Source organism: Lathyrus oleraceus, chromosome 3 (genome assembly GCF_024323335.1).
Source record: "Lathyrus oleraceus cultivar Zhongwan6 chromosome 3, CAAS_Psat_ZW6_1.0, whole genome shotgun sequence".
Classification (NCBI taxonomy): domain Eukaryota; kingdom Viridiplantae; phylum Streptophyta; class Magnoliopsida; order Fabales; family Fabaceae; genus Lathyrus; species Lathyrus oleraceus.
The window spans coordinates 207,679,390-207,695,598 of NC_066581.1; the positions used below are offsets into that span (position 1 = coordinate 207,679,390).

Consider the following 16,209-nt stretch of genomic DNA (forward strand, 5'->3'; position numbering starts at 1 on the left):
AACAGAACTTAGAGAAATGCTAAATATTATATTTTCATTTAGATTGTACATCTATTTAAAGTAAAGAAATTCTATTTGCATTGATACACAACTAGTGTTTATCTGCTTTAATTGCTCTTTGTTTGCTTCTGTGGTTCACTAGAGTTTTTGTTTTTTTTAATAATTTATTTTCTTCATCAGAACTTTTTCAGAATATCTCCTGGATTTTGTTTTGCTGATGGACTTGCTTCATTAGCTCTTCTGCGGCAAGGAATGAAAGATAAAACAAGTGATGGAGTGTATGACTGGAATGTTACGGGTGCCTCCATTTGTTATCTTGCTGTTGAGGTCCAAGTCTTTTCATCTAACTTTGCTGCTATTGAGTTTCTTATTATCAATATTCTATGTTTGAAGTTTAAAATTGCAAAGACACAACGATTGTATTTTAAAAAGTAGTTCATCAGTGATATTATATAACTAAAAATATTTACCCAAAGATTTGGACAATATATTTTGCTCTATCTAATCCCATTTTCTTTTTTATTACAGAGCGTTGTTTATTTTTCATTGACACTCGGGCTTGAAATTTTTCCTTCCCTCAAATTGACTCCGTTCATGATCAAGAAGTGGTGGGGGGAAATTAATATCTTCCCACGTAATTCTACTTATCTGGAACCTTTATTAGAACCTCCTGAAACTTTTGTCACGGACCTCAACGAAGATGTGGATGTGAAAACAGAAAGAAATAGAGTACTCTCAGGCTCTGTTGACAATGCCATTATCTACTTGCGCAATCTTCGCAAGGTACTTCCCAGGATTATTTTCTTCAACTTGTTTTTTCATTAAAAATACCGTGTTGTGATTACCATAGTGATTTCTTTTCTAAATTTAAGGTGTATTCTGAAGAGAAGAAACATGGAAAAAAGGTTGCAGTAGATTCATTAACCTTCTCAGTTCAGGAAGGAGAATGTTTTGGCTTTTTAGGAACAAATGGAGCTGGAAAGACCACAACACTTTCTATGTTATGCGGTATATCATATATTTGGACATGATAATACTGCAAGTCATACTAATGTGATATGCCAACTTTTTGGCTAGCAAACTTATTTTCTAAATTCCTACGAAAACCTTTATTGTTAAAGAATAATTTACTTATTTCATAAAGTAAAATGTTACTTTATTCTTCCTTTTCTTCTCTTTTAAGTAAATGTTGTGTTTATTTGCTGCGTAAAAACAATAGACAAAGCAAATGTGGAGTTATTAGGCAAAACTGGTGACAGATCTAAAACAAATTATACCCGTAAAAGTTTTTTTTGTAGTTATGATTGTTCAAAATTGGATACCTTTAAAGTTGGCATTTCACTCTGGTTCTTATGGGCTGACTTCTAAAAGTTGTGTTTTTTGTTTCCATATAGGGGAAGAATCTCCTTCTGACGGAACTGCTTTTATTTTTGGCAAAGACATATGTTCCCATCCCAAGGCTGTTCGTAAATATGTATGCATATTTTTCTCCTTCCCCTCAAACAAAAACAAACAATCATATATTGAAGATTTATCTAAATCCATCTGACTCTTACTTTTTCATCTTGATTCGTATTTCCAGATTGGGTATTGTCCACAATTTGATGCTTTGTTGGAGTTCTTAACTGTAAAAGAGCATCTTGAGCTATATGCTAGAATAAAAAGTGTTTCAGACTACACAATAGACAATGTATGTGCAAACAGTTCCTGATTACTTTAGTGCTTGTCTTCATTAGGATGATTTATGCCAAGAAATTACAACCCACACAGATATTTGATCTCCTTATATAGAGTTGAAACATGGAATAGAAAATGATTGAAGTACCTTAATTGAAAAAAGTGTTGGGCAAATGTTCTCTTCTGAGTCTCTGAAAAGTTATTTTATAAATATTTCAACGAACGTCACATGATGCTGGCAGGAAGTTTATTCTTGTATTCGACTTCTTCACCAAAAGACCAATAATTGTGTGTGGTCATAACCAAATGTACATGAAGCCAGGGAAGAAAAACTCCACTACATCGAGAGAAAATTATTTAGATGCATATGATATTGATTAACCAATATGTTTCCCTATATTCCATGTAGATTTGAACACCTGAAAATTGTTTTTGGTCAATCACGTCCAAATATCTAGTTAATGAAGTTACATGGATGGTTAATGAGTACTGATACCTAGTGTACCCATTAGCCATCTGCTTAACGTAATTAACCACCTATTTGTTTTGTGTTACCCCCTTAGATTGTTGTCGCAAAAATTGTCAAATTATAGTTGTTCAAATAACACAACTGCTAAAATAAACTTACAATAATTACAAAGATCCTAATCATACCATATTTTCAACAATTGACAACAATTGACAACAATAATTTGGACAGGTTGTTATGGAAAAGTTGGTAGAGTTTGACTTATTGAAGCATGCTAATAAACCATCATTTTCACTTAGTGGAGGGAATAAAAGAAAACTATCTGTTGCTATTGCAATGATTGGCGATCCTCCTATTGTCATTCTTGATGAACCATCCACAGGTAATTATTCCAAATTATTATATTTTTTTGGATGTCTTGAAAATGCCTTTATCCAATTTAATTTTAGAGTTAAAAAAAAACCACTTTTTAAGGCCCTTGTTTTAAAATCATAAACTTCCAGTTCAACTGATTCCTTGGCATTCTATGAAAACCCAGCTCATCAAGTGGTCTAGAATTCGATAACTGTTGAGTGTTGCCTTCAATTCTATGATCAAAGTTTTGTTTCAAAGTAGTGTCTGCATATTCATTTATTCATAATGTATCAATACTGGAGGTGAGCTTTGAATTGAAAGGGCATGCATCCAATTATGGGCTTTTCTTTGGTCTAATGTGTTGCGACCCTTATGAATGGAGACTGGAGAGTTATTTCTTATTTGCTTCTGCTCGATGACTTGCTTAGTTATTATGTATGGATCTAATATTTTATGTTTCCCTTAGGAATGGATCCCATTGCCAAAAGGTTCATGTGGGATGTAATATCTAGAATCTCAACTAGACGAGGAAAGACTGCAGTTATTCTTACTACCCATAGCATGAATGAAGCTCAAGCCTTGTGTACCAGAATAGGGATTATGGTATGTTTTTTTTTTCTTTTCTCTTTACATTCTTGAAGCCATGTCATGCACCGACAAACATATACTGATCAAGACATATTGTGTTTTTTAAAGGTTGGTGGACAACTAAGATGTATTGGAAGCCCGCAGCATCTAAAGACAAGATTTGGAAATCATCTAGAACTAGAGGTATTTATGGTTATGACAACAAGAAGCACATTTTCTTTGTGCTTCCTTGTTTTTCCCTGACAAAAGCCCCTTCAAATATGTAACTCTTAGTTTCCCTGTTTCCAGGTAAAACCCACTGAAGTGAGTTCTGTGGACTTGCAAGCACTCTGCCAAGCTATTCAGGAAATGCTTTTTGATGTCCCTTCTCAACCTAGAAGCTTAATTAATGACCTTGAAATTTGCATTGGGGGTGCTGATTCCGCCTCCTCAGGAAATACCTCCATTGCAGAGATTAGCTTGACACCAGATATGATAGGCTTAATTGGACGATGGCTTGGCAACGAAGAAAGAGTGAAGACTCTAATGTGCAGTACACCTGTCTATGACGGGGCCTCTCAGGAACAGTTATCCGAACAATTATTTCGAGATGGTATGTGTGAACCTTCCTTAAGCTTTGATTCTTATTTTTAGCATTATTAAATAAAATATATCAGAAAGTTAAATTTCTCATTGAAAAATGTGTTTGTATATATGAAAAAAGACACATGCCTCATACTGAGTTTTCTTGAATGAATCCCCAATTTTCCGTTGTGTTTAATATGTTAGTTCACTGGTTACAGGCTTATTCTTATACAAGTTGATACATACACAGGCTATTTTTTTTAAATTATGTAATGAATCAATAAATTGGTACTGTCAATTACTTCTAGCATAAACCCTATAACTTTCCCCTAGTTTAACAAATCTACAATGATTACTTTCATGATAGGGAAGGATTGCCCCCATTTATAAACATATGGTGAGATTATATTTTATTCTTCCTCACGAAATCGGCTTTCAAGCTGAGGATTGTCCCACTTATAGTATAAACGTATGTTCATGCCATATATTATCCGGTGTGAATCACATGATACTCTTAAGAAATGTGGTTGAACCTGACTCGTCCCTACAAAACTGTCTTGTAAGGAGAGGATTTCCCCCACTTATAAACACCACAATCCATATCTCTAAGCAATGTGGGACTAGGGGCAGACCGCAATGAAGGTGTTTGGTGCTGTAATGAAGGCAAGCCAAATGCCGCAATTAAGGTGACTAGGGGCAGACCGCAATGAAGGTGTTTGGTGCTGTAATGAAGGCAAGCCAAATGCCGCAATTAAGGTGACTAGGGGCAATTAAAGTGGAAATTCCAACACACCCCTCACGCTCGGGCCTCAATGAGCCCGAAGCGTGGACGATGCAGGAAGTCCAACAATGGATCTAGGATAGGCTTTGAGACCATCTTAAGAAATGTGGTTGGGCCTAACTCATCGTACAAAACTGACTTGTAAGGTGAGGATTGTCCCCATTTATAAACACAACACAAGCCATATCTCCGCAACGTGGGACTAAATCCACCCCATCAAACCCAACACAATGAAGGTGTTGGGAGCTGCAATGAAGGGAAGCCAAATGCCGCAATTAAGACGACTAGTGGCAGATCACAATTAAGACGGAAATTCCAACAGATACTTAAAAACTTTCTCAACTTTTTGGACAGGTGAAATATCCTTATTTTGTAGTTCATACTGCACAAGGTTCATTATGAAGTATTCATGCTTAAATGATGTAAAACCAATGATTAGCCTTCACCTGGTAGCTCAAGGTTTTCAGTGAGTTGTTAGCATATGACGATAACATATTTCTCCTGTTCTAGTATTAATTCCCCTTTTTCTCTTCTGTTGGTGGTAATCTAGGTGGTATCCCATTGCCAGTGTTTTCTGAATGGTGGTTGTCCAAACAAAAATTCTCAGAAATTGATTCATTTATTCTCTCTTCGTATCGTGGAGCAAGATGCCAAGGATACAATGGTTTAAGCATCAGATACCAGGTATTTTTGAGTTACCACATTAGTTTTCTATTAAAGTTCCACAATATGGTTTAAAAATCATGTCTAAATGTACACTATTGAATTGAATATGAAGTAGACTAGTTCGACTTTCTAAGTTATTTGCGAGGTTTCGTCGGAAACAAACAAACGCAGATATGCAAATCTCTTTGTTCTTCACTCCATTTTGTTGGCTACATATATCAAAATTTTAAAGAGTTGCTTGATTTTGCCAAACTCCTGCCATGGGCAGAACTTGCATACGAATGTGCATACAGTGTATGATGCATCTGGCTTTTATATTACAGCGCAAATAATAATAATTCATCGATTCATTGCGCAGTTACCTTGTGATGAGGAGTTTTCCCTGGCAGATGTTTTTGGACTTCTTGAAGCAAGCAGGTAAAGTACAAATACATGTTTTTTATTTCTATAAACTTGTGTTAAAAGAAGTGATTAAATTCTATCACTTTTGCAGAGATAGGTTAGGGATTGCAGAGTACAGCCTCAGCCAATCAACTCTGGAGACAATATTCAATCATTTTGCAGCTAATTCGTGAAGCCAGTCAACTCTGGAGACAATATTTAATCATTTTGCAGCTAATCATATGAGATGCCCTTATTTCATCATTTTCTTTCACAAAAAGATGCATGGTGGTTGCATTGTGCTAGGAGTGTATCAAAATTATAACATTCTCCTAACTTCTACTAGTAAAATTCAACGTAGGGCCCTTGGTGAGATTCTAAGGTCTTGAATATTAGAGTGTCAGTTATTATAGTGTAATTGAATTGTAAATAGATTACTAGTTATAAAATTGTTTAAGGGATAGATGATTTGAATTTGCATCCATCACGGTGACGGTTTGCATGCATCATAAGATATGCAATTATTGGTCATTTGTGATTGCATGGAGAGAACAGTGGAACCTGGCAGCAATTATGTTGTTTAAACTTTTGGCATATGAATTAATTAGTATATTTATACAAAAATATAATCTTGTGTATCTCTCAAAGTCCCTATGCCGTGGTTTAACATTGCATTCAATAACATCATTAAAAATTGAATTTTATAAAGTTTATGTATCTACCCAATTCATAAGTATTTTTTAAAATTGGAGTGACTGTACCTATAATTATTTTAATGTGATCAACGCATGAATCTGCCCCACTTCATAGTTTTGTTTCACCTGAATTTGATTATTATTATTATTTTTTAATTTACTGTAATTGAACGGCTTTTGTCACCATTTTGTTTTTGAAATATATACATCAAATGAACACAACGAAACTCTATTGATGCACAAGATGAAGATGATCAAAGTAGAGAGAGAATTTTTTATCTCAATAAATTCAATTTCTCTCTTTTCAATTGTAACTAATTTTCAATTTTAACTAATTTTCAATTTATATACACTAGTTCAAATGCAAATCAAATGAAACTAAAATTAAATAATTTGAATTTGAATTACATTTAACTTCATCCCTTAATTCACATTCAAGATTAAAAATCAACAATATCAATTTCATCCTCAAATTGATGAAGTGTTTAGTTTTGATTGCCTTGATTAGCATATTTGCAAGTTGCTTCTGAGTACTTCAGTGAACAATCTCAAACACTCCATTTTGAACTAGAGTTGCGTAGAAAATGAAGCTTTGTGTCAATGTGCTTGCTTCTTCCATGCAACACCAGATTCTTGACAAGACTTATTGCGAATTTGTTGTCAAATAAAACTTTGTGTCAATGTGCTTGCTTCTTCCATGCAACACCGGATTCTTGACAAGATTTATTGCGAATTTGTTGTCAATTATCTGGTTTGCTCACCTTGAACTTCAGTTCCTGAAGCAAGTTCATAAGTCAAACAGTTTGACAAACAGACAAAAACACTAGCTATGTATTCCGTTTCATAAGTTGACAATGTAACCACTGGTTGTTTCTTTAAACACCATAAAATGAGAGCTCATATATACATGACTAAATATCCTTAGTACTCCTTCTGTCCACCCTGTCACCACACTGGTCTGAATCTGAATAACATATCAGTTCAACATCATCTAACACTTTAGATGAAAACATAATGCCATGCCTCAGAGTTCTCTTTACATACCTGAGTATCCTGAATGCAGCTTGGTAATGTGACCACTTTGACTTACTCATAAATTTACTTACCATTTTAATTGCATAACATATGTCAGGCATGATGTTACACAGATATCTTAGAGAACCAACCAACTGTTTGAAATTTGTAGTATCTATTTTCTCACAATCAACATCAAAATTTAGTTTATGGTTTGTCTCTGCAGGTGTGACTGGAGACTTACAATTCATCAGCTTAAATCTCTTCAACAACTCAGACTCATACTTCAGTTGGTGCACAATGATTCCCTCATCAGTGTGTAAAATCTTCATCCTTAAAAGATATACCATGCTTCCAAGGTCAATAATATCAAATGCTTTCATCAACACCATTTTGAACTTATTTATCTCAATATTATAGCTCACTGTCAATAGTATGTCATCTACATAAAGACGAACCATGATCACATTATCATTAGAGGTATGTTGCACATACACACCATACTCAATTTCACATTTTTTGGATCCCTGATGCTTGAAAAATGAATCAATTTTCAGATTCCAAGCCATTGGAGCTTGTTTAAGCCCGTACAAGGCTTTATACATCTTGTAGACCCTCCCTTCTTTATTCTTTATCACAAATATATGAGGTTATAACACATATACTTCTTGTTGCAATGAACCATTTAGAAAGGCTGATTTTACAAATAAATGTATCAGAGGCCAATTCCTAGCTATTAACCAGACTTTTGTAGGAATTCTCTAGATATTAACCTTAATTTATGCTTGGCAACTGAACCATTTGGATTTAACTTTATCTTGAAAACACATCTCACACGGATGACTTTCTTGTTCTTAGGTAGAACACTTAATTCCCATGTCTTATTTCTTTTGATTGCCTCAAGTTCTTCATTCATGACATTCATCCACACTTTCTTCTTGAGTGCCTCATTGATGTTGACAGGTTCAGAGTCAGAGTCACCTTCAAAGTCAAAGTCAACTTCAGAGTCAAAGTCATCTTCAAAGTCTTACTCACCTTCAGATTTATACTCACCTTCAGAACCAAAGTCACCTTCAAAGGGAGACTCACCTTTAGAGGCAGAATCTCCTTCAGAGACAGAATTAGACTCTAGTGTGGACACTGCACTAGAGTTGGATTAAGACTTGTTCATATCCCATGTTTCTGATTTGTTCATTATGACATCTCTATTGACAACGGTTTTTCTAGTGATTGGGAAATAAAGCTTATAAGCACCTTACAATGGTAACCTATAAGCAATATGACTTGGCTTATGTCATCCAATTTCCTTCTAATAGCATTTGGTACATGTTTGTAACATACATAACCAAACACCTTGAAATGGCTCACACTTTGTTTTCTTCCAGTCCAGTTCTTTAGAGGAACTACCTCATTTAACTTCTTTGTTGGACATCTGTTGAGCACATATGCTGACGTGACAACTGCTCCACCCCACAATGTGTGAGGTAGATTCTTTTCTTTCAACATGCTCCTTGTCATGTCAAGCAAAGTTCTATTTCTTCTTTCAGCAAGACCATTGTGATGTGGAGCGTATGCAACAGTCACCTCATGCTCAATTCCATGCTCCTTACAAAATTTCTTGAACTCTGTTTAATTGAACTCACCTCCACCATCGGTTTTGAGGATCTTCAACCTTTGTTCACTTTGATTTTCTTGAACAACAAACACCTCATGTTTGAACTTTATAAGTGATACCCATGCCATTCTTGTTAACTCATCTACAAATGACAGAACGTAATTATTTCCTCCAAGTTAAGGTACCTCAAATGACCCACATACATAAGAATGCACTACGCCCAAAACATTAGTTTCTCTTGAAGGAAATTATGATGAGAATGACAATCTTAGTTGCTTGCCTCTCATACATATATCACATGATTTCTTTGGTGCCACAATCTTTGGAATTCCATGTACTGGATTCTTTGAACTCAGATGTCCTAAACTTATGAAGTTCATATGTAATCTCTTGTGCCACAACTCACTTTCCCTTATAACACTAGTTCTACTAAGGCATTGTTGTTTCAACATTCACCTTGAATGCCCTATTTCTTCTTAATGTAAACTGCATAATCAACTTCTGGTCACAATCATATAACTTCAAGTGATTGTCCTTCATGGTTACTGAAAACCCTTTTTCAAGCAGCTGACCTACACTCATCAGATTGCTATTCATGTCAGGAACATACCATACATCTTTGATGAATATTGTTTTTCCATTCTTCAATTTTACTTTGACATTTCCCATTGCTTCGACATTCAAATACTCATCACCAACACATCTGATCTTGGTCTTTCTACCAGAGTCAAAACCAACTAGCCATTGCTTGTTTCTAGTTAGGTGATTTGAGTAGCCAGTGTTCATATACCACCAGTCCACCATTTTTTCACATTCATTCTCAGATGCCATCAGTAACATAAGTTCATTCGCAGAATCTCCTCTGGCTATGTTGGGTTATTCACCCTTGCTTTTTTTGTTTGACCAACAATCAACAGCAAAATGGCCAAACCTATTACAATTGTATCACTAAATCTTTCTCTTATAAAACTTCTCCTTTCCCTTTTGAACATTCTTATGTTTCTTCTCATCCTGATTGGAGAGTTTTGACTTCTGAGCACCACCACCATTCTTTTTCTTGTTCTCTAGCCATGCTCACTTCTTGTTCTTCTTGGCAAAATAAGCTTTTAATGTCTGTTCTATTTCCCTTTCAGAGTTTCTTTTAGTTAGACGTAATTCTTGTGCCTCTAAACTACTCTGCAGCTCTTCAATTCTCATGGTGTTGGTGTCTTTCGAGTGATCTATGGCTACATATATGTAATCAAACTGAGGATTAAGTGATCTTAGTACCTTTTTCAATGATTAATTGTCCAGGGAGCGTTTCTCCACAAGACTTCATCTCATTCATGACCACAATCACTTTGGAGATGTAGTCAAACACCTTCTCATTTTTCTTCATGCTGAGATTCTCGTATTGCTTGCGTATACTTTCTTCACCGATGCATCACCACTATAGCACCACACAAGTGTATCCCACGCTGCCTTTGCCGTCGTCGAGTCGACTATATTCTCAAACACCTTCGTATCCATACTGTCATACGGTGAACTGACTTTGGGTGTTTTGCTTTTAATCGCAATGTCGCGGATAGCAAGAGTCGCCACCGACTTTTCTTTTATCCAATAAGGAAAGGTGGAAAAGAACAGGAAATACCTTAATTAGATTTTGGGTTCGGGAGGTACATTATACAAAGGGAAGGTGTTAGCACCCTTTGTATCCATGGTTATCCATGGGCTCTTAATTGCTTGATCACTTATGTTTGTCTGGAAAAAATGGTTGTGCATTGTTTAGAAAGTGTTTTGAAAAGAGAATTTAACTTTGTAATGATTCTTGTATGAATGTATACAAAGTGGTTATCTTGTTTAGTTTTGGAAATGGTTTTAGAAAAATATAACTCAGTAATGATTCTAGTATGAATGTATACCAAGTGGTGATTTTCTAGTGTTTGTAAAGTGTGAAAAGTATTTTTGAATTGTGAGTAAGCAATTAAGAGTTATACCTACCCAAGGTCTTTGTGGGCATTTCCTATCCTTATGAGGGTAAAACTGTCCTTACTATGGAGAAGTAAGTAGTTTTATCCTTTGGATGTAAAAGGGTCATCGTAGGGTCATCGATTGGTCATTAAAGGCAACAGTTGTGAGGATACCTTAGCATTCGAAGGGACTATCATCATTTAACCGTAGGCTACACCGAAGGGCCATCGAGGGACAAAGGCAACATTCGAGGGACTATGATGATTTAACCGAAGGGTCTTTGCTAAGTGTATCCCCATATTCGCGGGACATGACCGTAATACCGTAATCGTAGGGTAACAAAGAGAGGTCCAAGATCACATATTTAAAGGCCATATTTTAAAGTTAATTAGGTAATTAGGATGAATCTCCACATTAAAAATAATACATTAAAATTACTACATTAAAATTAGTTAAGCAATTTAGGGTAGATCTTCACAAGGGTATCCCACAAATAAAGTGGAAGACCTAAACAACAATCTTTTCCTGGGGTGTGTGAACCTTTGCAACATTCAGCAAACGGGTTAGAATACCAAATCAGGGTGCAATCGAGGATTACTCCGCAAAACGAACACAGCAGTGTGCATGTCAGGCAAACAACACAGAATTAACATAGAATAGATCAGATAAGCATAGGACATAACAACCAAAATATTAGTGACTGTCACGTTCGCCTCTGCCTCGCCTAGCGAAGGCCTAGCGAATATTCGTTACATGCTCGCTTAGCGATGTGCTAGCGAGCGGCTGCGGGTTTTGAATTTCAGAACAGTATAATCTCAGCATGCTGCAAGCCTTATGGTATTCAATTACAGAAATAATATGGTCAAACATTCAGGATAGGCAGGCATACTTAAACTCACATGCAAAATCTAACTACATATCCAAAAATTCGATTATGATGCATTATGTATTTAGAGATTACAACTTGGAAGCATAAAACAATAGTGATGCGCAAACCTGTTGCAGCTGAATGGTAACACTGAACTGGCAGATTGCTTTTGGTATCGGGTGGAGTTGGACGGCGGTAACTTCGGTACGGATGAGCGGCCGTTAGGGTTTCTTTACTTCGACCTCTCTGGACTAGTCTTTAGGGTTTCTATGCCAGGGTCTCCGTCCGCCGTCGTCTGTTTTTCTCCTTTTTTCCTGACTGACGCTTGGCTATTTATAATGTTCTTGTTGTGACCTAATGGGCTCAGAATGAAGCCCAGAAATTCTGATATTCGTAAGCTTCGCTAGGCGAAGGAGTTGCTCGCCTAGCGAGCAAGCTAGTTTGGGCTTTTACTGGATCTGGTGCTTCGCTGGGGCGAGTGTCATAACGAGGGGTTCGCTAGGCGAAGGAATTGCTCGCCTAGCGAGCGAGCTAGTTTGGGCCTTTTTCTGGAGTGGGTCTGTTGTGAGTTGGCCTTTTGTTCCTTTAAGGTCAGTGCCTTGCAGAATAAGTCGGAGTGCTTCGAGAAATGTTTTATAAGATTAGTGGGCAAATTTTGGGGTATGACAGCTGCCCCTGTTCAATATTCTTGAACCGAGAGAGTTAGGATGGCAAGTATGTCGTTCGTGGTCTGGAGGTGGAAGATTATTGAACACTAGAACGCCCCAAGAATTTGTACTTGTTAATTAGTCTTGATGGAGATGGGCTTAAAGATGCCATCCAGGGAGTTTGATGATGAGAGCTTCAGAGTGCGTCGTACGTTAGACGATATCTGAAACCATGTGTGTCATACTAGGTCATACGCTAGACCGTATAGTGGGTCATCCATTAGGCTGTCGACTTTACTGGGGAGTCAGAGTGTGTCATACGCCGCTGGGGTAAAAGATCAGAATGGACCATATGCTAGATCGTATCTGAATTGCAGGATGAGCCATCCGTTAGGCTGCATCTGATGAAAAGTAGTCGTACGCTAGACTGCACCTCGGAATGTACTGTACGCTAGGTAGTATCTGAGGAAAGATCATCCAAATGAGTCGTACGCTAGACCGTATCGGACTTGTTGGAGGAGTCGTATGCTGTGCCGAATCAGGATGAGATAAAGATCCGAATGAGTCATACACTGCTGGGGATAAAGGATCAGAATGGATCATACGCTAAATCGTATCTGAATCGCAGAATGAGTTGTCCCTTAGGCGGGTGACTTTATTGAGGGTGAAACATCGGAATGGATCGTACGCTAGATCGTATCCGAGTTGCAGAATGAGCCGTCCCTCAGGCCGGTGACTCCGCTGGGGATGAAATACCAGACTGAATCGTACGCTAGACTGTATCCGTCCATTAGGCAGTATCCGGGAGGGGTAGTCGTATGCTAGACTACACGCTAGGTAGCCTCTGAGAAATGACAGGTCCTACTGGGTCGTAAGTTAGACCGTATTGGAGTAGTTGAAGGTCAGAATGGATCGTCCGTTAGCTCATATCTGAGTGGAAGGAGTCATATGTTGAGCTGAATCAGAATAAACCGTACGTTAGACTGTATCTGATCGTATTTGTAGATGCTGTATTTGCGATAAATGGCCGGGATGGGCTTAAAGATACCATCCTTAGGAGGAAAATTATCCTGAAAAATAAAGTTAGCTTCATGCCATGTCATGATGCATGAGATGTTTTATGCTTTCGACAATAAATGCGAGCAATGTATGCATGCGTATGCTGTGAAATGATGTAATGAATGAATTATGCATCTGAAAGGTTCCTCCCGAGGGCTCTACTGGGGAAAATAAATCCCCATATTACGATTGGAGATATTTGTATTGATGACCCTTCCTTAGCTGGGGATACTCGATTTCTGTCTGATGACAGAAACATCCAACAGAGCCCGGCTGGGGATAGAAGAGATGACTAGTCTGTCCGGTGATGCCAACCTCTTCTGGGGAATAACTGGTTTTGTTGAGGAATAGAATTGGTAACGGATTCATTGGAAGCATGGTTAGACCTTCTCCTCGATCCTGAAGTCTTGTAGCAATCGCTATTTCTATTTTATGCATGCATTTTTGGTACACATTGATCATATTCAAATGCACCTATCAATTCAAATTAAGTCAATGGACGTTTATGCAAACAAAACAGACAAAGTAAAAACAAAATCATCTTTTAGGAAATAAAATTGTATTGATTTTGAAAGAGGGCCTATAAACAGGCAATTCGTGTACAAAGAGACAGAAATCCTAGTAAGAGGAAATTGTCGAGAAAACAAAGAAAAAGCTATGAAGGAAAAGCCCTGTTGATTTTAATTCTGCTACTGTCATTATGTCTTCAAGCATCTCATCCCTTGCTGTCGGATGGAAGTGATTAGCTTGTTCAGTCCTTTGAACTGGGTTGAAGCTGACTGAGAACGGGACATAGTCATACGCTTTTAATCCCTAATTTTTGCCTGGACCGCCTTTTCAGGTTTTCAGTCCACCAGGATACCCTTTTTTGCCCAAGCCGCCTTTTCAGGTTTTCGACTTGCCGGGTGTACATTTTTATATGTTTATCCCTAATTTTTGCCCGAACCCTTTTCGGCTCGCCGGGATGCCCTTACTTTTGCCTAGACACGTCGACCTAGCGGGTCTTTTATGCGTAGTATTTTTTAACTATGTCCGCGTTCACCGGATGCGGGAAATCTTCACCATCCATCGTAGCAAGTATCATGGCTCCACCAGAGAATACCTTCTTAACCACAAATGGCCCTTCGTATGTGGGAGTCCATTTGCCTCTGGGATCACCTTGTGGTAGAACGATACGCTTGATAACTAAGTCGCCGATTTGGTACACTCGTCTCTTGACCTTTTTGTTGAATGCCTGGGTCATGCGCTTCTGATATATCTGCCCATGACAAACAGCCGCGAGTCTTTTTTCATCAATCAAATTTATCTGATCGAGTCGAGTCTGAATCCATTCGTCTTCATCTAAGCCTGCATCTTTCATGATTCTTAGAGAGGGAATCTGGACTTCCACTGGTAAAACGGCTTCCATTCCATAGACTAAAGAGAACGGAGTTGCCCCTGTCGAAGTGCGTACTGAAGTGCGATAACCATGAAGAGCAAACGGTAACATCTCATGCCAGTCTTTGTACGTTACTGTCATCTTTTGTATGATCTTCTTGATATTCTTATTAGCAGCTTCCACGACACCGTTCATCTTTGGCCGGTACGGAGAAGAGTTATGGTGTTTTATTTTGAACTGCGTGCAGAGTTCAGCAATCATCTTGTTGTTCAAATTAGTGCCATTATCAGTGATAACTCTTTCAGGGATGCCGTATCGACAGATGAGATTATTCTTGATGAATCGTGCCACCACATTCCTGGTAACAGAAGCAAACGAGGCTGCCTCTACCCACTTTGTAAAGTAATCAATAGCAACAAGGATGAAGCGATGTCCATTAGAAGCCGTAGGTTTGATCTCTCCGATCATATCAATGCCCCACATTGCAAAGGGCCAAGGGGCCATCAACATGTTTAATGGAGCAGGAGGTACATGTATTTTATCCACATAGATCTGGCACTTGTGACAAGTTCTGGCATGATGGTGGCAATCAGCTTCCATGGTAGACCAATAATACCCTGATCTCAGAATCTTCTTGGCCATTGTATGTCCACTAGAGTGAGTCCCAAAAATACCATCATGCATGTCTTCCATAATCTTTTCTGCTTCCTTTTTATCCACACAGCGAAGCAAAGTCGAGTCATGATTACGTTTGTATAATACTCCATTACTCAAAAAGAATTTAGCGGAGAACCTCCTCAGGAATTTTCTGTCATTGATGGACGCCCCTTCAGGGTATTCCCGAGCTTCTAAATACCTTTTTACTTCGTGGAACCACGGTTTCTCTTCTACTTCATCAGCGTTAAGTTCATAACAATATGCTGGTTCATCTAGTCGTTCAATGGTGATCCTGGGAGCTTCATTGTCCCATCTGACTCTGAACATAGATGACATGGTGGCCAAGGCGTCTGCCAACTGATTCTCCTCTCGTGGAATATGTTTGAATGTAATCTCTTCAAAGTATGGGATTAATGTCAACACCCGCTCTCGATAAGGGATGAGATTCGGATGTTTAGTGTCCCATTCTCCTTTGATCTGACTGATTACTAAGGCTGAGTCTCCGTATACGCTTAAAAACTTGATTCTCAGGTCTATAGCAGCTCTGAGTCCCAAAATACATGCTTCATACTCGGCCATATTATTGGTACAATCGAAACATAGTCTAGCAGTGAAAGGCGTGTGACAACCCTTGGGAGAAATAATTACAACACCAACGCCATTACCCAACGCATTAGAAGATCCATCGAAAACCATAGTCCATCGGGATTCCGGTTCGGGTCCTTCATCCAGTCCCGGTTCTTCATAATCAGTAACAAGCATGACATCCTCATCTGGGAACTCAAAATTCATAGATTGGTAATCATCCACTGCTTGATGAGCCAAATGATCGGCCAGCACGCTTCC

At 38.0% G+C, this 16,209-nt stretch overlaps 1 protein-coding gene across 1 annotated transcript in view; it reads left to right on the forward strand.

Moving 5' to 3' along the window:
• The window catches only part of LOC127126339 (ABC transporter A family member 1), a 42,840-nt gene extending 36,760 nt beyond the window's left edge, over positions 1 to 6,080 (forward strand). The window contains exons 30-41 of the mRNA XM_051055250.1: positions 181 to 327; positions 529 to 783; positions 873 to 1,008; positions 1,395 to 1,474; positions 1,583 to 1,690; positions 2,378 to 2,528; positions 2,967 to 3,103; positions 3,197 to 3,271; positions 3,377 to 3,680; positions 4,984 to 5,117; positions 5,458 to 5,516; positions 5,593 to 6,080. Coding sequence (XP_050911207.1) covers positions 181 to 327; positions 529 to 783; positions 873 to 1,008; positions 1,395 to 1,474; positions 1,583 to 1,690; positions 2,378 to 2,528; positions 2,967 to 3,103; positions 3,197 to 3,271; positions 3,377 to 3,680; positions 4,984 to 5,117; positions 5,458 to 5,516; positions 5,593 to 5,674 — 1,668 coding nt within the window. The 3' untranslated portion in view covers positions 5,675 to 6,080. The remainder of the gene's footprint in view (positions 1 to 180; positions 328 to 528; positions 784 to 872; positions 1,009 to 1,394; positions 1,475 to 1,582; positions 1,691 to 2,377; positions 2,529 to 2,966; positions 3,104 to 3,196; positions 3,272 to 3,376; positions 3,681 to 4,983; positions 5,118 to 5,457; positions 5,517 to 5,592) is intronic.
• The last annotated feature ends 10,129 nt before the right edge of the window (positions 6,081 to 16,209 follow it).